At 47.0% G+C, this 24773-nt stretch overlaps 1 protein-coding gene across 1 annotated transcript in view; it reads left to right on the forward strand.

Annotated features, from left to right (window-relative positions):
- Positions 1–20816, forward strand: part of LOC138296984 (probable G-protein coupled receptor 139) — a 105664-nt gene extending 84848 nt beyond the window's left edge. Inside the window, exon 2 of the mRNA XM_069236501.1 lies at positions 19867–20816. Coding sequence (XP_069092602.1) covers positions 19867–20816 — 950 coding nt within the window. The remainder of the gene's footprint in view (positions 1–19866) is intronic.
- The last annotated feature ends 3957 nt before the right edge of the window (positions 20817–24773 follow it).

The following is a 24773-nucleotide window of genomic DNA, read 5'->3' on the forward strand; positions in this document are numbered from 1 at the left end:
GCTATCAACTGCCTAAATGACTTATCAAACCAACCAGCCCAGGCGCATACCCATCCTCATGTCATCCATTATGGGATGATACAAATCTGAGCACAGAGGGACTGAGAACACTAACCAACTGACAGGAATCTGTGGCGTGCATGTGGTACAGAGGTCCATTAATGTAGCAAGTGAAGCAATTGCAATGTTTATGTAACATGCCTGTAATTACCCATATACAGTGCCTAAATTACCACTTTGTACTACAATAGTACACGCAGAGATGGAGGATGCAGCCAGTGACATGATACCATACTTGAGCGACCCATAACTACAGGTGAACGTGTGTCACAGTACCACCACTTCTTTTCCTGCATGGCTCAACATAGCTAACGTCACACACTCCTACATGATGGGTGTGACAACCAGGACTATACAATCCCTAAATCACATCTAACCTCGTAAATTCTAAGTCCAGTGAGGGTCACAGTACACAACCATGCAGTAGTCACCTGACAGTCAACATTTACCCCCTTGTGGCTGCTGTACTGCCTTCAAGCGCCCATCCAACTCTGGGTAGGTCACCGCCAGTATGCGGGCCATTAGGGGGGTCAGGGTCCGACGGACACCCCTCCCACGTCGGGAGGCCATCCCCAGCTGGGCCTCCATGGTCTTCTGGGCCCAGCGCCTCAGGTCCTCCCACTGCTTCCAGCAGTGGGTGCTCCACCGGCTATGGACCACCAGGGTCCGCACTTCCTTGGCAATAGCTCTCCTTAACCCTTTTTTCTGGTGGGCGCTGACCTGCATGGGAAACATTCCGAAAATGGGGGACAAGATGTTAATTACAACAATACAGCAGTAACCTTTGGTGACACACAACAAACAAGGACCATGCACACTGCCAATATCCCACACATATCCTGTGCATGCTAAACACCTTATCAGTCATGACATGTCTATGTGCACACACATACATCATCAAACACCACCCGACATGTGGGACAAAGGACGTTGTACTGACCTGTTGCCCTGTAGCACCGTACAACCACCCATACAGGGGTAAGACCCCTTCCACCAGTTTCTCCAGTTCCTCTGTGGTAAAGGTTAGGGCCCTATCCCCTGCAGTGCATGACATCATTGCTCCAAGAGACAGGACACAGCAGCACACGAAGTGGAGGTCTGTCTTGCCCGAAAGCCAGGAGTCAAGTGAGCTGGCCCATACAAAATGGCGGTTACGACCGCAGCGGTCATGACCATCACTGCCAGCGGTGATCTTCATTGGTCCCAGTCTCCCATAGACATCAATGTTAACCAATGGGGAGTTGCACAGCGGTTCAGACCGCCTTAAGCTATGACAACTTCCGCAGGTGGAACAAGGTCACTTCCAGCTGTACAATGCATGCCGGACAGACAGATGCTATATTAGTCTGTACCATGACTTTCCTGGGTTCACACTGCGTAATTACCTGCATGTCATCACAAACAGATACATCAGGTCACACATTGTGGATAATGACACATGTAGTGAATGTCTGGTGACATCACCACACTTGTCACTACAGTTGTCAGCATATATGATCAGTTTAGTGGAACACATGGGAGGTGTATGTGTACACGTTCTGTATACGTCCATTGCCACAGGGATCATGTGCCATCGTCTGGTTAGAAATGGAGTGTGGAGTAATGTGTCTTCCTACAACATGACAGCCAACTTGCATGAATAACACTCTGTGACTGTCGTATGTCATACTTGGTGCCCTACATTGTGAGAGGTTTCCAGATTGTTGTTTGTGTACCCGCACAGATATCGCCACAATGGAGTGACAAGGAATGCACCAGTTTACCGGTCACTCATGGATCTTGATATCATGGAAGAGCACCACATGATCCTGACCTAACAACTGAACCGTTTGTGCATCAGGGAATTGGTCGCCCAGTTTAAACCAGACCTCCTGCCGGGTTTTAGAAATCCCCATGCCATTCCTCCAACAGCCCAGGTGTTGTCAGTCCTGCATTTTCTGGGGAGTGGCTCTTTTCAGGTTACAGTGGGAATGGCAGCACGGTTTTCACAGCCCCAGTTCAGTAAGATGTTACAGGATGTGCTGAATGCTCTACTCAAGCATGTGCACAGGTACATTATGTTCCTACAACCTCCAGAAATGCCCACTGTAAAAGCAGCCCTCTGCAACATATCAAATGTCCCACATGTAATTGGGGCCATTGATGGGACTCACATTGCCTTGGTGTAGGAAGTTGGCTCAAAGTGAGAGATAGTGTGCAGAGAGTCCAAGGGTTCCCCTTAGAGGTTGATAGTAGCAACATTAGATAATATTAATGCTCTATTTTGTGGTAGTGTGGTGAAGCAGTAGGTTTATCAGATGGTAGTGTTAAGCATTTGTTGTACACACACAGGCAATAAATGAGGAACACACACTCAAAGTCTGAACTCCTGGCCATTAGTTTTTATGTAGAAAAATACCTTTTCTTAATTTATTTTAGAACCACAAGATTCAAGATTTGAGGTAAGTACATAAAATGCAAGGAACTTCACACAGGTAGTTAGTACACTTTGATTTAAAACAGCAGTACACACAGTTTAGGTTAAAATGGCAATAAGCTATTTTAAAAGTGGACACTGCAAAAATGAACAGTTCCTGGGGGAGGTAAGTTTGGTTAAGTTTCTCAGGTAAGTAAAGCACTTACACAGTCAGTCTCCTGGGCACAGGCAGCCCACCTTTGGGGGTTCAAGGCAACCCCAAAGCCACCGCATCAGCAACACAGGGCCGGTCAGGTGCAGAGGTCAAAGGAGGGCCCAAAACACATAGGCGCCTATGAAGAACAGGGGTGCTCCGGTCCAAGTCTGCTTACAGGTAAGTACCTGCGTCCTCGAGGAGCAGACCAGGGGGATTTGGAGAGCACTGGGGTGGGGACACACAAGCCCACAAAACACACCCTCAGCGACACAAGGGCAGCCGGGTGCAGTGGACAAAGTAGGCAACAGGTTTGCTATTGAAAGCAATGGAGGGACCTGGGGGTCATTTAGGCGATGCAGGCAGGGCACAGGGGGGCTTCTTGGGCCAGCCACCATCTGGCCTAGGATGAGGGCCGCCTGCCGGTGACTCCTGCACTGGTAGGTGGTTCCTCTCGGTCCTGGGGGCTGCTGGTGCAGTGCTTGGTCCAGGCATCGGGTTCCTTTGTTACCAGGCAGTCGCGGTCATGGGGAGCCTCTGGATCCTCTGGATCCTCTATGCAGGCGTCACTGTGGGGGTGCAGGGAGGTCGACTCAGGGTGTCAATGTCGTAGGAGTCACCTGGGAGTCCTCTCTGCAGTGTTGGTTCTCCTGAACTCGAACCGGGGGCATAGGGTGCAGAGTGTGAAGTCTCATGATTCGGACGGGAAGGGAGAGTCTCTTTAAAAGTTGCTTCTTTGTTGCAGGTTCTGAACAGTGCCACTGTTCTCCGGAGTTTCTTGGTCCTTTAGGTTCAGGGCAGTCCTCTGAGTCCTCAGATGTCGCTGGTCCCCATCGGATGCGTCGCTGTGCATGTTCTTTGAGTCTGGAGACAGGCCGGTAGGGCTGGGGCCAAGTCAGTTGGTGTCTCCTTCATCTCTGTGGCACTTTCAGGTCAGGTCAGCAGTCCTTCTTTCTTCAGGTTGCAGTCATCTGATTTCCTGGGTTCAGGGTCACCCTTAAATACTACATTTAGGGGTGTGTTTAGGTCTGGGGGGCAGTAGCCAATGGCTACTGTCCTTGAGGGTGGCTACACCCTCTTTGTGCCTTCTCCATGAGGGGAGGGGGGCACATCCGTATTCCTATTGGGGGGATCCTCCAAACTCAAAATGGAGGATTTCTAAAGACAGGGGTCACCTCAGCTCAGGTTACCTTAGGGGCTGTCCTGACTGGTAGGTGACTCCTCCTTGTTTTTCTCATTATCTCCTCCAGCCTTACCACCAAAAGTGGGGGCTGTGGCTGGAGGGGCAGGCATCTCCAATAGCTGGGATGCCCTGGGGTGCTGTAACAAAAGACATGAGCCTTTGAGGCTCACTGCCAGGTGTTACAGTTCCTGCAGGGGGAGGTGAGAAGCACCTCCACCCAGTACAGGCTTTGTTCCTGGCCACAGAGTGACAAAGGCACTCACCCCATGTGGCCAGAAACTCGTCTGGTTGTGGCAGGCAAGCAGAAACTGGTCACCCTAGCACTAGTAGTCGGACTGGTATTCAGGGGGCATCTCTAAGATGCCCCCTGGGTGTATTTTATAATAAATCTCACACTGGCATCAATGTGCATTTATTGTGCTGAGAAGGTTGATATCAAACTTCCCAGATTTCAGTGTAGCCATTACAGACTCCCAGACCATATACCTTTTATGGCTACCCTGCACTTACAATGTCTAAGGTTTTGCTTAGACACTGTAGGGTCATAGTGCTCATGCAACTATGCCCTCATCTGTGGTATAGTGCACCCTGCCTTAGGGCTGTAAGGCCTGCTAGGGGGTCGACTTACCTATGCCACAGGTAGTGAGGGGTGGGCATGGCACCCTGAGGGGAGTGCCATGTCAACCTAGTCATTTTCTCCCCACCAGCACACACAAGCTGTGAGGCAGTGTGCATGTGCTGGGTGAGGGGGCCCCGGGGTGGCATAATACATGCTGCAGCCCTTAGAGACCTTCCCTGTCCATAGGGCCCTTGGTACCAGGGGTGCCATTTACAAGGGACTTATCTGTGTGCCAGGGCGGTTCCAATTGTGGGAACAAAGGTACATTTTAGGGAAAGAACACTGGTGCTGGGGCCTGGTTAGCAGGGTCCCAGTGCACTTTCAATCATAACTGGCATCACCAAAAGGCAAAATGTTTGGGGGTAACCATGCCAAGGAAGGCATTTCTTTATACTTGATACTTCAGAGGATCAATGAACAGGTCTGTAGAAACCGGAAGAGTACATATTCGCTCAATGTACAAGTGGTGTGTCTTGCAGATGAGTACATAACACATGTGAACGCCAAATTCCCATGATCAGTGCATGATTCCTACGTCCTAAGGAACAGCAGTCTCCCTGCAATGATATCACAGCTACAGGGAGAAAGGGCCTGGCTCATACGTATGTGTACTGCCCTCCATGGCAGACGTCTGTATTCCTCATAACACAGTCAGCACTCTGCCCAACATTGTTACCTATGGTCATGTTCCCTTTTCCATACAGGTGACTCCGGATACCCCAACCTGCCCTGGCTCCTGACACCTTTGAGACATCCAACTACAGGAGGGGAGAACAGGTACAATGAGGCACATGGCCGGACGACGCGAGTGATTGAGCGGACTTTTGGTTTCTTGAAAGCTAGATTCCGTTACCTTCATGTGTCTGGTGGTACCCTATTGTACCGACCAGGGAAAGTCTGCAAGATCAGTTTTGCATGCCACATGCTTCATAATCTGGCTCTCAGAAGGCACATCCCACTGTTGGAGGAGGGGAACATTGATGATGGAGCAGTGTTTGGGGCCGGTGACTCTGATGCTGAGGAGGAGGCAGACAAGGATGAGGCACATGACAACAGGACTGACCTGATTTGTCACTACTTTCAGTGATGTACAGGTATGTGTGAATTGTATGTCATCTGCACAAGGAAGGTGTATTGCTGAAGCCAGTCTCTGAGCAGTATTTGAATGTATCAAGGTGTGTGTGGGGACTACAGCCTTCCATTTTGGTTTCCGAACTTGAAGGGTAGTTGACTTACCATGAGGGGTAGTGGTAATGCACTGCTGCTAAGTACGTGTGGAATGATGGTGCCATTGCGGTACAGCCTTATAGTTGTACCAAAGGTTTAAGGCCCTCAGGCCGCCTGTTTGGGGATACGTTAGGGGGACTTATCAATCTTGTCCTGCTGTGTAGGCATGTCGTGCTGCATTGTCAGCTGCTGTGTGGCAAGTACCTGTTCCTAAATACTCAGGGAGGTGAACAAAAGAGGATGTTACTTAGGTTACAACCTTCCTGTCCCACACACCTGTGTGAGTGCCTGTGCAGGCCCTTACATCTGTGGTATCATAGCTGCTGGGCCAGTTATCCTGTGTATGTGTTCAAATGCTGTGGATGTATGTCTTTGTTCACATGCCTTACAACTTAGTGCCTGATTCCATTTCATTTTCTCTCTTCAGGTCACATCTCTGTCTGCAAGATGATTTCTGTATTGTCTGTTGCCATAGTTGACACTGGATATCATTACAATTTGGATTTACTTACACACCTGCCTGAGTGTCCCACACCATCTGTCACTTCAGCATTGTTGTGATGCGGACATGTGTATATATTTGCTGCTTGGAAACAGGATTTCCACTACATACAATGAAGAGACGTGCACCATGACTTGTGTGAATTTGTGTTTATTAAGTGTATGACATCACAGTCCAGAGGAGTGGGGTAATGGTGTGGGTGCTGATCATAGTTGGTGGTACAGCTGTTTGTCTCACAGGTCCCGTATCCATTTGCCCGGTATGCTGTGTACTTGGTATTGGACAGCCAACAGGGTGTAACAGTGGCCCACAAGGGTGACAGTTCAGAAGAAGGATCATTTCCTGGTGGGGGGATTGGTCTGGGCCTCAGGTCCTTCAGGATGTCTGGATGGGCGGCCTCTTCTGCGGGGGGTCCCTCAGCTGCAGGGGTGCTGGTGGCCTGTGGGTCTTCCTGCTGTGCCTCAATACCAGTAGCAGGTGCTCATGTTGTTGGCAGTGGTGTTGCCTGACTACTGGATGGGACCTGCTGTTGGATTGAGGATGTCCGCAGGATGTTGTTCAATTCCTTGAACTCCCCTAATATGGAGACCATGGTGGCATTGAGTGCCTGCCACTGCTGCATGGCCTCCTGGTGGTATTCCCCCTGCTTCCTTTGTGTGTCCTGCAATGTGGCGAGTATCTGGCCCATCTTGTCCCGGGTTTGCTGGTAGGCTCCCAGGACTCTGGAGACGGCCTACTGGCAAGTCGTGTCCTGTACCAGCTCCGTCCCTTGGCCCATGATTGCCCTCCCACTGGCCCTTGCCCCCTGTGCCTGTGCCCCTGATGCAGTGTGCCCCCTCCCACTGACACCAGGACTGTCATTGGCTTCGGTTTGACTCCTGTCCAAAAATTTTATGAATTATGCGAGTGTTAAATGAATATTGATAATATGAATATGAATAGCATGAAGGGTACTAATACTACCATTACTGCCTATACTAATAATTATTATTATAATATATATAATAGTACCAGTAATAATACTAATAATAATAAATATTACTATTAGTGTTATTGTTATTATTATCCTTATTATCATAATAATAATCATCACAATCAATAAAATATTATAATTATTATTACAATTATTATTCATAGCCCTGGCTAACTGCATGCCCATGCCAGCTCCTCGCTTGAAGGACTACAGTACCCATGATTCTTTGCAAGAGGCACTCAGATGCTACCTAGGGACAGCAGATTTTGAGACACACTGAAGCACCCACATGTGCTGGATACTGCAGAGGAGGCCGCGAAAGCAGTGAGCATGAGGAGGTGCCCACTGTGACCTGCCGCTGAAGACCACCTGAGTTTGCAGTGTATGATGAACACACTGCATTAGAAGCTTTGCTGCTGAGGAGAGAGAGTGGCCCTATCACCAGGTTGGCTCATGCTCCTCTCACTCTGATAGATTTACCTTTGGTAAAGAACTTGTGATAAAGCTGAGTGTTTCTTGCTAGGAGGCCGCAGCAGGGCACTGACCAAGCAAACAATGCACAAGGGAGCAGCTTCACCACACACATTGGAGGTATCATGCAGCATCTCAGCACTTGTAAATATCAACACATCATTCACCCTTGAGCTGCGAGGTTAGGTCAAGGATTCTCAATGCACATCTTAAGCAATAATTCCACCCAACCTTGCTTTGTTAGGGTTTTTATTACACAGTGTGAGCTGCATTTAATATGAATCTACTGAAGCCAGAACAAGACACAGAAGCATGCCATGACCTTCATTTGACCTTAGTTTGTGAAAAGCAAAGATACATCAACATGAAATGATGACTTTACAATCAGTTCTATTTGTGTTAGCAGTATTCTGGCCTGGAGTGCACTACTTTATGTCCATTTGTCACAGAGCCTGCTTCCTTCACTTCCCTGCCTACCTCCTCTTCCTCCAAAGCTCTGCCACCGACTTCCTGTGAACATTGTTCAGGGCTCAGTGCCAGAGCTCAGAGGACAAGGAATCATGCCCCCTCCAGCCTTGGCAAGCTGCCACCCTGACACTAATGTGGTTATTTTAAAGAACAGAACATCATTTGGAACACCTGGAGGATGTCTTACTTTACCACAACCTCAGTCCCACCTTCGGCTGACTCGTGATATTAATCACATTAGGTTTACTTGTAAACATGGAATGCATCCCTGTACATTAACTGCTTTGGTATTGTATCAATCAATCAGTCAATCAATCAAACATTTGTAAAGTGCGCTACTCACCTGCTAGGGTCTCAAGGCCCTGATAAGTGGGGAGAAAGAGATTGCTACTGCTCAAACAACCAGGTCTTGAGGTGTTTCCTGAAGGTCAGGAGGTCCTGGGTCTGTCGTAGGTGGACGAGGAAGGAGTTCCAGGTCTTGGTGGTGAGGTGGGAAAAGGATCTGCTGCCGGCTGTAGCCCGGTGGATGCGAGGGATGGTGACGAGGGAGAGGTTGGCGGAGCAGGGTTGGCGGTTGGGACTGTGGAAGGTGAGTCGTTAGTTGAGGTAGGCAGGGCCAGCACTGTGGAGAGCTTTGTGGGCATGGATGAGGAGTTTGAAGGTGATCCTCTTGTTGACGGGGAGCCAGTGTAGGTCTCTGAGGTGGGCTGAGATGTGGTTGCGGAGTGGGATGTTGAGGATGAGGCATTGCGGAGGCATTCTGTATATATTGCAGTTTTATATGGAGCTTGGCCGTGGGTCTGGCGTAGAGAGCGTTGCCGTAGTCCAGTCTGCTGCTGACGAGGGTGTGGGTGACCGCCCTGGTTCCAGTGGGGATCCATCTGAAGATCTTGCGGAGCATACGGAGGGTGTTGAAGCAGGAAGATGTGACGGCGTTGACTTGCTGGGTCATGGTGAGCAATGAGTCTAGGATGAAACCTAGATTGCATGCGTGGTTGGTGGGCGGCAGTGCGGTTCCTAGGTGGCTGGCAACCAGGAGTCGTCCCATGCAGAGCGGTTGGAGCCGAGCATGAGGATCTCTGTCTTATCTGAGTTCAGTTGGTAGGTTGGTTTTTGCGGTGGGGGGGGGGTCCTTGGTGAGTGAGAGGATCAGCTGGGTGTCGTTGGCGTAGGAGACAATGTTGAGGGTATGGCAGTGGTTCCCAAACTTTTTCGATCCCCGGCTCCTTTGACCTATTGGCCGTGTTGGCCACGGCTCCCCGTTATGTTACTTTTTTTTGGCGTGTGGGGGGACGTAATCCCAGCCTCAGGAGTACTACCATTTTTAGCCTGGAAAATAATTGGGATGAAACTGATGAGGGCATTAGAGAGCTTTAGAAGAGCACCAGATGACACTACATAGGGTCAGACTTTATTTTTAAATAGGCACTGATGAGATTAAGTAATTTGCACAGAATCAAAGGATGGTAGCTGACGCCAGGACTCCAGCCTCGTTCCCCAGTTCCAAAGTCAACAGCTCTAACTGCTAGGCCACATCTCTTCCTTTGACAAAACTGGTGAAAGGATGTAACCCATCTGGCGGCTGCTTCTGACATCTCCTTCCTGTGCTAGAATGGGTCAGTTATTATTTTTCAGTTTTTCTTGGATATTCTCTTTTTTTCTCAGACACCTTCATACATTATGGCCCATATTTATACTTTTTTAGCGCCGCATTTGCGTCATTTTTTGACGCAAAAGCAGCGCAAACTTGCAAAATACAATTGTATTATATAAGTTTGCGCCGCTTTTGCGTCAAAAAGCGGCGCAAATGCGGCACTAAAAAAGCATATATATGGGCCTATGACTTTCTGGTATCCGTCTTGCTTTGTCAGCGCCAGAGAAATGAACTCTGGTTTCATTGTTCCCACATTCAAATTTGTCACAGAGGCTGGGCGCTCTGGAGTCTCATGTCTGTCTCTATTTACCTGTTCCTACACTATTTACAGTTTGTCTTCTTTATTCTCTCGTTCAGGTTGCTGGAAATCATTTATTGGAAACTATTTTTGTTCTTTTGTCATAGGGATATTATTAATGGTACTTTGGCGCCCTCTGCTGGTCACAGTAATTAATGCAGGGTGTTCTGTTTATAATACCGTGATGAAAGCTACCGATTCAAAGCACCTCCGAGTGGTTTCCAAACTGTGTGCGGCGCCCCTGGCTAGTTTTGACGGCGCACCAGGGAGCCGCAGCGCACAGATTGGGAACCACTGGGTTATGGGATCTGACGATGTTGGCGAGCGGTGTCATGTAGATGTTAAAAAGGGTTGGGCTGAGGGACAATCCTTTGGGAACGCCGCAGATGTTCTTGGTGGCTTCAGAAAGGAAGGGAGGGAAACGGACTCTCTGGGTTCTGCCGGAGCGGAAGGATGTGATCCAGTCCAGGGCCTTGTGGTGGATCCCTGTGTTGTAGAGGCGAGTGCGGAGGGTGTGATGACAGACGGTGTCGAAGGCAGCCGAAAGGTCCAGGAGGATGAGGGCAGCGGTTTCACCTTTGTCGAGCATGGTCCTGATGTCTTCGGTTGTGGCGATGACGGCGGTCTTGGTGCTGTGGTTCCTACGGAATCCGGATTGGGAGCTGTCCAGCGTGTTGTTGCCCTCCAGGAAGCGGGTCAGTTGGCCGTTGACGATCTTCTCAATGACCTTCACCAGGAAGGAAAGGAGGGAGATGGGCCGGTAGTTCTTGAGATCTCCGGGGTATGCTTTGCTTTTCTTTAGCAGGGCGTTGATTTCGGCGTGCTTCCAACTCTCCGGGAAGGTGGCGATCTCGAAGGAACTGTTGACGATCATACGGAGTTGGGGGGGATGATGGGGCTTGCTTTGTTGAAGACATGCTGGGGGCAGGGGTCGGAGGGTGATCCGGAGTGGATGGTGCTCATGGTTTTGATGGTGTCCTCGTTGTTAATGTGGGTCCAGGAGAGCAGGAGGTTGGTGTGGCTGGGTGCGTTGGGGTTAGTGGTGGCCGTGGTGGTCTTGGGGCTCAAGGAGTTGAAGCTGTCGTGGATGTCCGTGATCTTGCGGGGGAAAAAGGTGGTGAGGGAGTTGCAGAGGTCTTGTGAACGAGGGGGGTCGATGGAGCAGGACCTGGGGTTGGCGAGTTCCTTGACGATGCTGAAGAGCTCTTTGCTGTTGTGAGCATTGTTGTCGATGCAATCCTTGCAGAAGGATCTCTTGGTGGTCTGAATGAGCTGGTGGTGCTTGCAGATGCCTATCTTGAGGGCGGTGTGGTTGCTCTCAGTTTGTTTGAGGCACCACTTCTTCTCGATTTTTCGACACTCCCGCTTGGAGGCCTGAAAGTCGGCGGTGAACGAGATGGCCTTAGTGCTGGTGCGGTTGTTTGAGGGTTTCCTGATTGGGGCAAGGGTGTTGGCGCAGTCGTCTATCCATTGTCTGGGGTTGAGGGCGGCTGTGTTGGGGTCGGTGGTGATGGGCGGTGAGGCACAGGTGAAGGTGGAGATCAGCTGGTCTTTAGTGATCTTGTTCCAGCTGCGGCATGGGATCTGTTGTGGGTGGTGGTGAGTGGCGGGTTTCTGGAAGGTGAAGTGGACGCAGTGGTGGTCGGTCCAGTGGAGTTCGGTGGTATGGCTGAAGGTGACGTGGCTGCTTGCGGAGAAGATGGGTTGAGCGTGTGCCCGGCGGAGTGGGTGGGCGTCGTGACAAGTTGTTTGAGACCGAGGTTGGTGAGGTTGTCGATCAGGGTGGTGGAGTTGTCGTCGTTGGCATTCTCGAGGTGAAAATTCAAGTCGCTGAGGAGAATGTAGTCTGTAGAGGCAAGGGCCTGGGTGCTGATTATGTCGGCGATGGAGTCACTGAACTGTTGCCGGGGGCCCTGTAGATGAGGGTTCCTCTGAGGGTGGTGTTGGCGTTGATGTCAATCTGGAAATGCAGGTGTTCGGCGGCGTCAAGGGTGTCATCGGTGGTGGTCGAGATTCTGACGGTGTTCTTGTTGACTATGGCGATCACTCCTCCGAGTCTGTTGGTGCGGTCTCTGCGGGTGATCTTATAGCCTTCAGGGATGGCTATGGCGATGTCGGATTCTGTGGAGGGGTTCATCCAAGTTTCCGTGAGGAAGGCGACGTCTGGGGAAGATGAGGTGAGTAAGTCCCAGAGTTCAACGGCGTGCTTGTGGACGGAGCGGGTGTTGAGGAGGATGCAGCTGAGGTGGTTGTGTGTGGTTCTGGCGTGATGCTTGGTGGCTTGGGGGCAGGTGAAGCTGCAGTTCCGACATGTGAAGGGTCCGTGGGTGAGCCTCGGGGTGGCCATGGAAGCAGGCGGCGGAGCGGCCCGTGTTGAGGTTGCAGAGTTTGTTGGCATTGTAGCAGCATCGGGCGGCGTGGGGAATGCGTGGGCCAGGGGGTCTGGCGCTGGGTGCGGAAGAGCACAGACTGGCTTGCCTCTGGCACGCCAGGGGTGCAGCCACGCAGCGGCCGCCATTAAGAAGGGGAGGTGGGAGGGAGGAGCAGCTGGGAGGCGGGAGCAGTGGGCGAATGGGGGCACAAGGGGGGCAGGGCTGCAGGGACACAGCGGCGGGAAGGGTAAAAAGAACGTCTTAGAAGAGCCGATAACGTGTGGAAAGTGAGCGCAAGGCAAAAAAGAGGAAAAGAGGATAAAAAACTAGGAAAAACACAGAAAATGGCACAAAAGAAAGACAGATACTAGACAAACACACAATACTTACGGAAACCCACTAGACAGCAGGGATGAGGCGCAGGCGGGTGCCTGCGGGTGGTGGAGGGCCTCAAACTCGCAGCGAGGGTGGGGTAGAGGGCACGGGCACAGTCTGGTGGAGCTGCGCAGCGTGTGCACTGAGCTCTGACCTTAAAAACAGGTCAGGGGTCACTCTGTGCACCACGCAGTGGCCGGCATTAAGAAGGGGAGGTGGGAGGGAGGAGCAGCCGGGAGGCGGGAGCGGTGGGGAATGGGGGTATGAGGAGGGCGGGGCTGCAGGGACGCAGCGGCAGAAAGGGTGAAAAGAATGGCTTAGAAAAGCCGAAAACGGGCGGAAAGCGAGCGCAAGGCAAAAAAGAGGAAAAGAGGCTAAAAAACGAGGTAAAACACAGAAAATCGCACAAAATAAAGACAGATACTAGACAAACACACAATACTTACAGAAACCCACTAGACACCAGGGATGAGGCACAGGCGGGTGCCTGCGGGTGGTGGAGGGCCTCGAACTCACAGCAGCAGCGAAGGCAGGGTAGAGGGCACGGGCGCAGTCTGGTCGAGCTGCGCGTCATTTGGAGCGAGCTCTGACCTTAAAAACAGGTCAGGGGTATTTATTTATGTATCTAGTTTTATACTTGTATAAAGCAGCATGAACAAGGCATCATGCATGCCATGACCTTGATTGCATTTTTGTTTGTAAAAAGCAAAGATATAGATTCAGTTCTATTTTTGTTAACAGTATCCTGGCCTGGTTTTCTGTCCAATTGTCACAGAGCCGACTTCCTTCACTCCCTGCCTAGTCCCCCTTTCTCCAATGGTCCTGTCTCTGACTTCCTGTGAACATTGTTCAGAGCTCAGTGCCAGAGCTCACAGGACAAGGACATGACATTAGGTTTACATGTAAACATGGAATTCATTTCTGTTCATTAACTGCTTTTGCTGTGCTGCTGTATTTAGTTTTGTATCCATTTCTGTAGCTGTGTGAAGTGTGAACAAAGCACCATAAGGCATCAGTGCCCTCTGCAGTGGTGCTAGTGAAGGCCATTATACACACACAAACATATGGATCTCAAATTCCAGTCAGAGAAAGGGAGTTTCTTGAATGTCTATTGTTCAATGTCAGTAAAGGAGGAAAACATTGAATGTTCAAATTTCAGAAATTTAGAACATTCAGAGACTAAGAAGTGAATGGAAATCACTAGAGCCTCAAAGGGAAACTTATTATTTTTATAATAACAAAAGAACATGTAAAAAAGAAGCTACAGTTTGGAGTTTGGAAGTTGTAATTGCCAAAATAGGTGGGGAAGAGCTATCAAAGACAGCTCTGCTACATTGGTCTAGGAATTAAGGAGAATTGAGTTACTGATCACCTGGAAGGTACACAGTGGAAACCTGGGACAAACAAAGTGGCAAGGTTTCTGTATCCAGAACAAATATAAACAAAGCAAGGCGAGTGTCAGGACTTGAAACCAGGGATTTGTTGAAATGTTGCCATAAAACTTGCCATTGGCCAATTGAAAAACACTTTATCACACAGTAGCTTAGTACTAATTGAATGTTTCTTTTGCTGATTCAAGCCCCTGTGCTGCAGTCCTGCAGCACACCTGCTTGCACTCTGCAAATGCTTGTTGTTTCCGGTCCAGGTTGTTCTGAGTGTCAGTAAGGGTTGTTGTGGTCCAGTTACCAATAATATCCCTTTTAACCTTTCTCTACTGTCTGATCCTTCGCATCAGCATCACCAGCGCAGAGGAGGCTCAGGAAGGACTGGAAGTCTACCAGAATAACCATGGTTGACGAAGCAATCCTTTATACCATCTGTGGTCCCTTTCGATGAAGCGATGACACTGCCCTGCTAGATAGATCTTCAACAACACAACTAGCACAGAGTTTCTTTGCAAAAGTAAAGTGAAGCCCATAATCTTATGAGACCAGTCTAAGAGACCCGAAGAGTTTTCGGCTAGGAGAACTAGCCTGTATGTTCCAATATAAGAACCCCTGAAGCATGTCTAAGTATATGTTAGGGATAAATGACTCTGGAAGTGGTCCTACCACCCTACGGTGCAGTTTACTTATCTACAACACCTTAGACCTATGTATTTGTATTTGTCAGCATTTGCATAGGGACTAATCTTTATACATATTATTCACCATACAACTAGACCAATATGTCCAGCCATTGTGCTACATCAGAGGTGATCGGAAAGAGTGTCCAGCTCTGCATCTGTCCAGAGGATGATGAATGAGCCATTGTCATAAAGAAGCTGTTGCAAGAGACCACTGATTTTCACAGTGCTCAAAGCATTTAATTGAGATAACTAGCATCTTTGCAAGTCTTTGGTAGTCTCCATCCTTCTACAAGCCGGCTGGATATAGACACAAGGAACAGATTCTCAAAATGTTTGAAATCTGATATGGGATGCTCTGCAAGCCCTGGGAGTTCAGCTCACATCTCATTGCATTATTATACATGTGATAAGCCTTTTAACAGTGAGAAAAATAAATACCAAGGGGCAGATTTAAGAAAATTGGTGCTGCACCCAGACCAATAGTTTTCTTGCGCCCCTTAGCGCCCCCCTCCAGCCACCATGTGTGCGCCATATTTAAAATACGCACAAGGTAGGGGGCAATAGCTTCCACATTTTTGACGCTATTGATGTACTGTTCAGGGTTGGAGCCAAAATCCTGGCACTAACCCTGATTAGAACATTGGAATGCTGGGGGCTCGAGTGAAAACAATGGAGTGCTGCGAGCTTTTACTGGCCGGTAAAAGCCCACAGCGCCAACATTCCAATGTTCGCTTTGTTCACAGCAACAGCTGTGAACAAAGCCTCACGGAGCCCGAGGGGATTGAAATCCCCTCGGGCTCCGTGAACATTTTATTTTTTTAATAGAACATTCTGCCCTGAGTGGCAGAATGTTCTAATAGCCGTAGAACCCGCCGTAGCGGGCTCTACCGGCTATTAAAGTCCCTCTCCCTTGTTAAATGCCCGAGCCGAAGGCTCAGGCATTTAACGCGGGGAGCGGGCCTAAGGCTATAACATTACATAGGGACCCACTGTAACCAATGGTGCACTCCCTTTTAACGCCTGTTCTGAGCAGGAATTAAAAATGTCACAAAAAATGGCGCAAAGAAGTCTTTTAGATTACTTTGCACCATTTTATCAGCCCCCCTAATGGGGGAACACCCCCTTGCTTACATTATGCCTGGTGCAGGCATAATGTGGTGCAAGGGGTTACAAAGTAGCACAATGCAAGCATTGTGCCACTTTGTAAATCAGGTGCAACGATTTTAAACTCATTGAGCCATATTAGCGTTAAAAAAAATGATGCTAGGCTGGCGCAAGGAGGCACTAGGCCCTCCTAAATCTGGGCCCAAGTCTTGAAATACAATACAAAGTGATTTCATCTGTATCGACTCACTCCCGAATTGCTGTAGGACTTTTTGTTCGAAACTTCATTGTGGCATCAAAAACGGTGTCCTCCTGACTCCAGCTTCTGCTTTTTGTCTCATTATGTATTTATTTCCTGCCAAGCGGGCTCTGATCCCAGACCATCTGGAATGTGCTCCACAAGCTTTCTTCCTCTGCTTCCCCATGTGAGTCTTTGTGCCAACTGGATGAGTACCCAGTGGTACCTCAGCCATATACGGGGCAGTTACTGCCTCCCCACCAGGGTATGAGAAGACTAACTCATTGCAGTTCAAGCATCTATCCCTGCACACTGGCAAAGGAGCACCCTGTACCTTGTGGTAACACTCGATTAGACCCCCATATCTGGGGCACATCTCCTTCTTCTGGGTTGCTTATGGTGGGTGGCCGCTCCAGTGTGGTTTGTGGCCTAGATCTGGTGTCTATACAATTTGGATGGTGGTCAGTGGCACTATAATGTGCATGAGAGGATGTAGGAAACTGGTTTAAATCCCGCTCTCAAATTCCTTGTAATATGACACAAACCAATTAAAATTAAATTGAAGGCAATGTGTAAAGGTTTTAAGCAGTGCATACACAGTAGAAATAGGTCACACAGACCACAATGAAATCGCACAACCAATTTTAAAGCAAAGAGAAATGTTTTATGAGTAAAATTAGACCAAAATTACAAAAATCTAATACCGGGAATGGGAGATATGAATTTTAAAAAATGTAAGTGAAAACAGTGCTAAAAAGCACCAACACAAAGTTATAATCCAAAAAGGGACTTTCTCACTTTTTCAAAGAAAAAGTTGCCTCCATGTGGGACCAATGTGAAATGGTAGCTACTCCTTGGGAACTGCTAGTCAGATACCCGCTGTAGGTTGCTCTAGCTAAGGCTCTAGAGCTTTTGAGGTGTTTGCTTGAAAATGTTTCATAGTCCCAAAGCAGAAAAGGACTGTTGTTTTTTCAGAAATACTGGATCCTTTTGGGGGGATGAATATGAAATGTAATCAGACGCCGTGGAACTGTCAGTTGGGTTCTTTTCATAACAAGTCCCTTGGCTCTGAAGATTTGCAGCAAAGGTTTTCAAAAGTTTCTAACCACATGAGTACACTTCTAAACACCCCAAGGACTCCTGAGGAGGAACCTAAAGACTGTCAGGTTGACATACAGCGGACACCAGTGACGTCTAGTTCAAGTTCCAGTTGCCACTTGTCACCTGCTAGGAACTGGAGGGAAATGTCTCCTACAGCCACACGGGAGGTCAGGCAGCTGACCCTTGGAGACCAATGCTTTGTCCTGGGTACAGGTCCAGCCTTCGAAGAACTCCTTGCCGGTCCCAAATAGCAGGTACAATCCTCTTCTGTTCTTCTGCATGTCTAGAAAGTGTACATTAAATGCTATTAGTGGATCTGCAGCACTCAATGTACCACCCAATAAAGTACCACTTAAAAAACTTATCTCAGACCTGCCAGTGAAGCTTTAGTGCAGTTTTAAGCTATAATTTCCACCTGGCAGAAATAGCCTTTTGCCAATCCGAATCCTTCCTTTTGCTTCATATAAGTCACACCCAAAGCAGGCCGTAACCACTTGTATGGCAGGGTTCATGGTATTTAAAAAGTGTAACATTTATAGTTAAGTTTTCATGTCCTAGAGTGAAAAACTCCTAAAGTCGTTTTTCAATGTTACAAGGCTGTCTACCCCATAGACCAACATTGAGTTACCTTAGTACACTTAATAAGTGATAACTTTTGTTTGGGGAGAGATAGACAATTGGTTCTTCCACATAATTAAATTGTTCTTTAAAATACACTTTCATGGTAAAGTCTGATTTTAAGTTACTATTCTGATATGCCTTTCGGACAGTGTCCAGAATCAAAAAACTGTGAATGGCTCTCCTATGGTGTCTTGTGTATTACAGACATGAAAACAAAAGGGTGTTGGGTGTGGGACAGGGTGTTGCTCATCTGAGGATGTCCTGAGGGCAGTGCACAGCCCTTCATTAGCTTCGAAGACCTTGGCCATCCCCTTCATGACTTCTAAGGACTGCCTGCCCTGCCTCTGAAAAATGCAGCTCACAACTAGGCCTACTTGCCTTTTGTTACCCCAGACCATTAGAGTCGAAAGCAGGGAAGGGTTAAGGTTAGACAAAGGGGGCATCTCCTAGCCATATAATGGCACCGGTGATAAAAGTGGCACCTTCAGATCTTCTTAGCAGAACATTCCTGCATCTGTGGAAGATTCAGAAGGACTGTCCTTCAGTCTAAAGAAGGAAGACTGGACCTACTTGCCTTGAGCCCAGGATCCTCAGAAGTGACTCTGTCTGAGGTACAGGGACACAGGCTTCCAGAGGCCTTCCCTGCAACTACCCAGCTGACCAGCACAATTGGACCTGCCTGAGCCCTGCGGTTGGCGTAATCTATAGTGAGTCCTAGTCCCCAGGAGATCCCCCTGAGGTCCTGGATCCTTGTATGGCATCTTACTCTACTCCGTCTGCTGCAAAACGGAGTTAAAGGTAAAAATCAAGAAGAGTGGGGATATGCACAAGTAGGCTGCTTGAGTCAGCTAGAATCACAACGTCTCTCCCTAAGCAAAGTTCTGATGGTGAATGGGTCGTCGCACCAACAGAGACCACTTGCATCTGCCACCAATGCGAAGCTCTAGTGCTGACCTGCTCCCTGCGCCAACTACAGCCTCCTTTCCGCTTCTGTCAAAGCAAAGCCCCGGAGCTGAGGCTCCTTGTGTGGCCCTGGACTTTGAGAAGGTAAACTCTTCACTGGAATGAACCTAGTCCCTGTATCCAACCCACACTCAGTTTGAACTTGTGACTTTGGCTCGGTCCAGCGTGACCAGATAGCTGTGTGTTGCACTTTGTGCTTTTTGGCGCTATTTTAACCTAAGACTTGAAAAACTCATAACTCTACTTCTACTTATTGTATTCTTGTCATTTTGGTGTCATGTTATTTGCTAAGGTTTGTTCTAGTATTCTAAATTAGCTTGTGTTTTTATTGTATCATATTCTCACTTTATTACTGTTTAAGTGCTGCATAAATACTTTACACATTACCTCTAAGTTAAGCCTGACTGCTTTTTATGCCAAGCTACCAGATAGTTAAACACACATTTATTTAGTGACTTTTGTGGTTCATCCTGACAAGGATTGTATTTCTAATTTGAATGGGGCTTCAACCCAATCAACCACTATCCCAATTTCATACAGTGATTGTCCCAAGTTATATCAATACTTGTATGTCACCTGTGCCTTCACATTGTTATCAGTACACCTCACATGGACATGGCTGACTGGCTGTCTTACTGTAGTATGTATCGGGGATTTCCTGATTCAGATGGGATTCGAAAGTCCTCAGATGTGTTACAAGGAAAAAATGATCCAAAAGAAACATTACACTCCTTTGCTGGAATTATTGTGCAGGAAGCACGCCCTGTGCAACATGACTTATTAGGCATGTCCCTTAGCGACCTAGCGTACAAAGGCCCTGGACCCACACATACATTTGGTTGTCACTGTACCAAACACCAAAAAAAAGTATACTTTATAGAAAGGTAATGATTTTGTAATTGCTATTTATTACACTACTTTTATATGCTTAATTAATTGTTTTTTCCATTTCTCAATCAGCTAGCATAGTAACGATAGCCGTCTTTTGGAAGGGAAAGCTGGACCTTTCCAAATCCATCATCTTTTACCTTGTGGCACTGGCCGTAGCCAACTTCCTCTTGATTCTTGTGGTCACAGTCTTCAGGGACATCTTCTACTTTTATGTCAACATCTCATTGTGGTGGCCACGGCCTTCCTGTGGGGTCAGCAACTGGATCTACTTCACATGTGTGTACTCCCTCACTTGGCTCACCGTGGCTTTCACCTTTGACCGGTATGTCATTGTGTGCTGCAGTAAACTGAAGCTTGTGTACTGCACTGCCAAGACCACGCAGCGGGTAATACTTTGCGTCTACACCGGCGCCTTTCTCATGGCTATGCCCACATTTTTTATCTACGTGCCAGTCCCAACGGTGGGGCCCAATGGGACGTCCAAGGACATCTGCACCATCCGAAAAGACCTGAATAAGATCCCCATCTTGTCCGTCTACGACCACTTCCAAACAACTGTCTGGATTGTGATCCCACTTGTTTCACTAATGCTCACCAATGGCCTGACTGTGTGGAACATTGTCATTACAACAAGGGTCCGCCAGGGGTTAAAGAGTGCAGTAGCCACTAAAAGACAGGATGACCCTGAGATGGCCCGACGCAGGAGGTCCATCATGCTCCTTGCTTTGATTACCATCTCTTTCCTAGGCCATTGGCTCCCAAAGATGATCATCAAAGTGGTGGAGAGGCTTACCTACCCTCCAGTCAACCGATACAATTTCTACCACCCTGTGAATGTGGTCAGGATGCTCGCCAACATGCTGATCGTCCTCAGCTCCTTCAGCAACATGTGCATTTATGCCCTAACTATTGAAAAGTTCAGGAAGGAGCTGATACGGGGAGCCAAGTCTGTCATTTCTGCTGTCTGCAAACCACCTCAACCCCCATCATTAAAAAATGTAGAGATTTTTACTACCTAAGCAGGCAATGTGATGGTGACTGTGGGTACAATTGGCTGAAGGTGGTCTGCAGGTAGAACCAGTTGGTCATGCAGAATTGAGCAGAGAGTGTGCTGTAGGGCGTTGCTCATCACACACACTACCTTTCATAGTTTTACAAGTACTTAGGGCCTGATTTAGAGTTTGACAGACAAATGTGACGGATATCCTTTCCACCATATTATGATTCCCTTAGGATATAATGGGATCATAATAAGGCGGACGGGATATCCATCAAGTTTGGGATGGAGTAACCCCATCTGCCAAAATTAATCAGGCCCTTAGTCCTTCATGAAACACTGTGTGCTTTGACAACGGTTCTCCAAATGATGGGCATGAGATAGAGAAATAACCTTCAACAATTCTTCACGGGATGCAGAAGGATACCCAAGATTGGGTGAGAATGGCTTGCATTTACATGTCATAAACCGGATGTGAAATTTTCAGAACATATATGAAATGGCAGTAGGCCACTACTCATCTAGAGGTCACAATTCTATTTGTTGTTGGAAATTTCTTTACATCTTTCAAGAAAGCCAATCCCATACGTTTAGTGCAGCCAAGCATACATGTTGTGGGCTATGAGACATGAATAGTCTTTTAATACTTGGTTATCAACATGCATGATGCACCTGAGTTAAAATGCATACCAAAAGTTTTCTGGGCAAGCAAATAACAGTCCCTGATTCATAGAACAAGTATCATCAGCTATTAACACTCCCCGATGGTACTTGCGGCCAAAGAAAATCCACACACAAGGCAGATGTCCTCAGTGAACATGCTGTCTGAGGTGAAGGATAAAGAATGCAATATCCTCAAAGTTTGGGTCATACAACATTTGTACATCTAAACATTAGTGGCACCTGAAAACACAAACAATTAATTTCTACTACTTTAACATTTAACATAACTTGTATATTTAAAGAGCAGTGGTACTACTGTGTCAATGAATGTGGCAGTACTACTTCACAGCACAGAAATCTTACCTGTTAGGAACAGTTCACAGCTGGTGCGATTATTGCACCTTTAAATGAGGAAAAACACATAAAACATTTCAATAGGTTCAATCTCCATCACCAAATACAATATTGCAATTGCAGGACTCGTATGACAGGGATAGTCCCTACCTTCTCTAAGTCAAACCACTAATGGTAAAAATGCTAATATAAGGGTGAAACTAGGTGTGGAAACTTCCAACCAGGAGAAGATGTTTGTCCCGAAAAAAATGTTTTCTAAAAAAAAAGGTGAAAAAAGTGAAGGTACATTTGCACATTAACCCTCAGCATAAAGTGCAATATTGTTTTGATTGAAAAATAGGAGGGTTCAGGATTAGGTGTATACTGAAAAATACGTGATGTCTACAGCTTTTGGCACCAAGTCATAGGATTTTTAAGAATCAAAAAACATTAGAAATGTATTACAAGTTTAAACTTGCACAACTTCTCTGTGTTTTAGGATCTAGAGCTGACTAAATATCCCTTCTGATAGATTCAATAGAAAAATGAGAAGAGGAAACCGTAAAGTATTTGTAAAAGTAAACATTAACACATACATATGCTGCTGAATATATTTAAAAGAGAAAAATGCATTAATCTCAAATAAAAGCAAATAAGGATGAACAAGTAGGCTATAAGTGTGGATACAAAAGAGAGAGTTAAAAGAAAATAAAAATAGAAAATATAGATACTGATGAGCATATTAAAAAAAAAAACATGAATCCCAAATAAAAGTGTATGAGAATGAAAAAGCAGGCTAGAAGTGTGGATACAAAAGAGAGAGGTTAAAGAAGATATATATATATATTTATACTGCTGAACATATTTAAAAGAGAAAAATGCCTACATTCCCAATAAAAGCAAATAAGGAAGAAAAAGCAGGCTAGAAGTTTGGATACAAAAAAAGACAGTTTAAAGGAAAGATAGAAGGTGTTGGAAGAGATAGGAAGGAAATTGAGCGGCCTTACATCATTTGTGAGCAACAGTAATGCCAGACAGCTGATGTGCAAGATGTTTACCTGTGCCTTCAAAGAAGGTGCAGAGTAGGAAGTCTTGACTTGGAAGCACACTGCTGTGATGGGATTGTGTGGCGACTGGTACAGACAAGCCGGCGACTCTGTTGGCACGTGGGCATGGTGAGGATCCATAGACTGCTGGCCCACGGCTGTACGTAGTAGGAGGAAGACTGTGCTTGAGCCTGAATGTGAAGAAGGGATACCACCCAAGGTGGTGTGTAGGTGGAGGCTCCTATGGGGAGGATCATGGTCTCAGTTCATGCACAAGAGACACAGTGCTACAAAATGGTCATGGTTTGTGTTGGCAGGAATGTAGGAATATATGTCTGGTGCCCCAACTACATCCTTCTGTTTGTTCTACAAAGAGAATACCATTTTGATCTAGAGGGGCAACAAGTGATATTCACATTTGTCGATCTTGTGGCTCTGTAGGAACTGTTTCCACTAAGTATGATTGGCTGAGCCTGTATGAGAGTATGTTTAAGCTACAGTGGTTGTGTTCAACACAAATAAAGAATGTTCCAACTTTTAACACTACACTAATATGTAAATGGGAACTACAATCCAGTGCAAATGTTAAAACCTGTAAAGATATAGTTAAAAAAGGAAGAAGAAAATGTTCATCCACAATAAAGGGTCCTTTAAGTCAAAAAGGCGATGTGGTGCTCTCATTACTACAAAATAGTCAACTGTATTCACTGAATCTCGTGCTACCTGTATATACTGGAAAAAGCATCCCTGATCATATTGCTTCAACAAGAGTCCAAGATTTCACTCCATTACGACATTCAAAGCTGGCACTTAGATCCCTTAGTGGCCGCACTTTCACTGTGAAATGAGCCATTATACTCACTGCATTGTCAGACAATACCTGAAGCAGAAAGAACTGGCTCACTATGTCCTCAGTAAGCCTAGGGAGAAGGAAGATAAAGCCACAACAAGGGACAGAAGACCATGCTACCCCATAAGCAAATAAACAAAGTGCTGGAGGTCCTTTATCAGCCCACATTTGTACAGGATGTCTCAGACTAGTGTCTTATTTGCTATGATCATGGCTAGAGGCAGACAACCACTATGGCATGAGCCAACATTCAGCATTCTCCCAGAGTTTATGGGTTTGAGAGATAATCTTGTGAATGAAGTTGAACATCACTCATGCAAGCTAACTACAAGATACCGTGTTTTTCAGTATCTTCACATGTTTTTAGATGAGTTGTTTCTTTTTATCCATGTTTCTATCTTTTCTGGTGCCCACGTTCCACATGTAACTTTAGATGACAGGCCATCTATTCTCCCAATGGCTGGCAGATGTGTCAATTGGGGTATGAGCTGTCTCCTTCGTAGCATGAGTTGTCCACAAGGACACCCCTGTGTTCTTGAAAATCTCTAAGTCTCCTAAGGTTCCATCTTATCCCTCATCATCTTCTGTGGAGCCCCTTTGGGTCCTATTCACCCAAAACAGCATCAGAATTCACCAATACTCCGATGAAAAACAACTCTACTTGAGTCTATTCTAGACATCGAATGCCTCAAATGCTGCCTACGTTTCATCCATACCTGGATTCCCAGCACCTTTCTAAAAATCATCCCAGCCAGGCCAGAATGAATTCATGTTATTTTTCAATAACAACATGCAAGATGTAGTGCAACTGGACTCAATGACATGAATCTTGACAGCTTTAACCCCCAGCTTTCACTCAACGCCAAGTCACTTGGATTCACCCTCAACATGATTTTCAACCTAAGGGAACACATTGCCAAGAAAGCAAAGATGGTCTGATACCTGCTCTCTCTCCTAAATACTTGGAAACCATTCCTCTCAGAACGTGACTCAGAACTGCTGTTCAAGCCCTTATACTCCTGCTTCTGAATGGTGACAGAGCTCTCCTGCATGGCCTCCTACAATGGCCCTCTTGATGGACATATAC

Source organism: Pleurodeles waltl, chromosome 5, assembly GCF_031143425.1.
Source record: "Pleurodeles waltl isolate 20211129_DDA chromosome 5, aPleWal1.hap1.20221129, whole genome shotgun sequence".
Lineage (NCBI taxonomy): Eukaryota > Metazoa > Chordata > Amphibia > Caudata > Salamandridae > Pleurodeles > Pleurodeles waltl.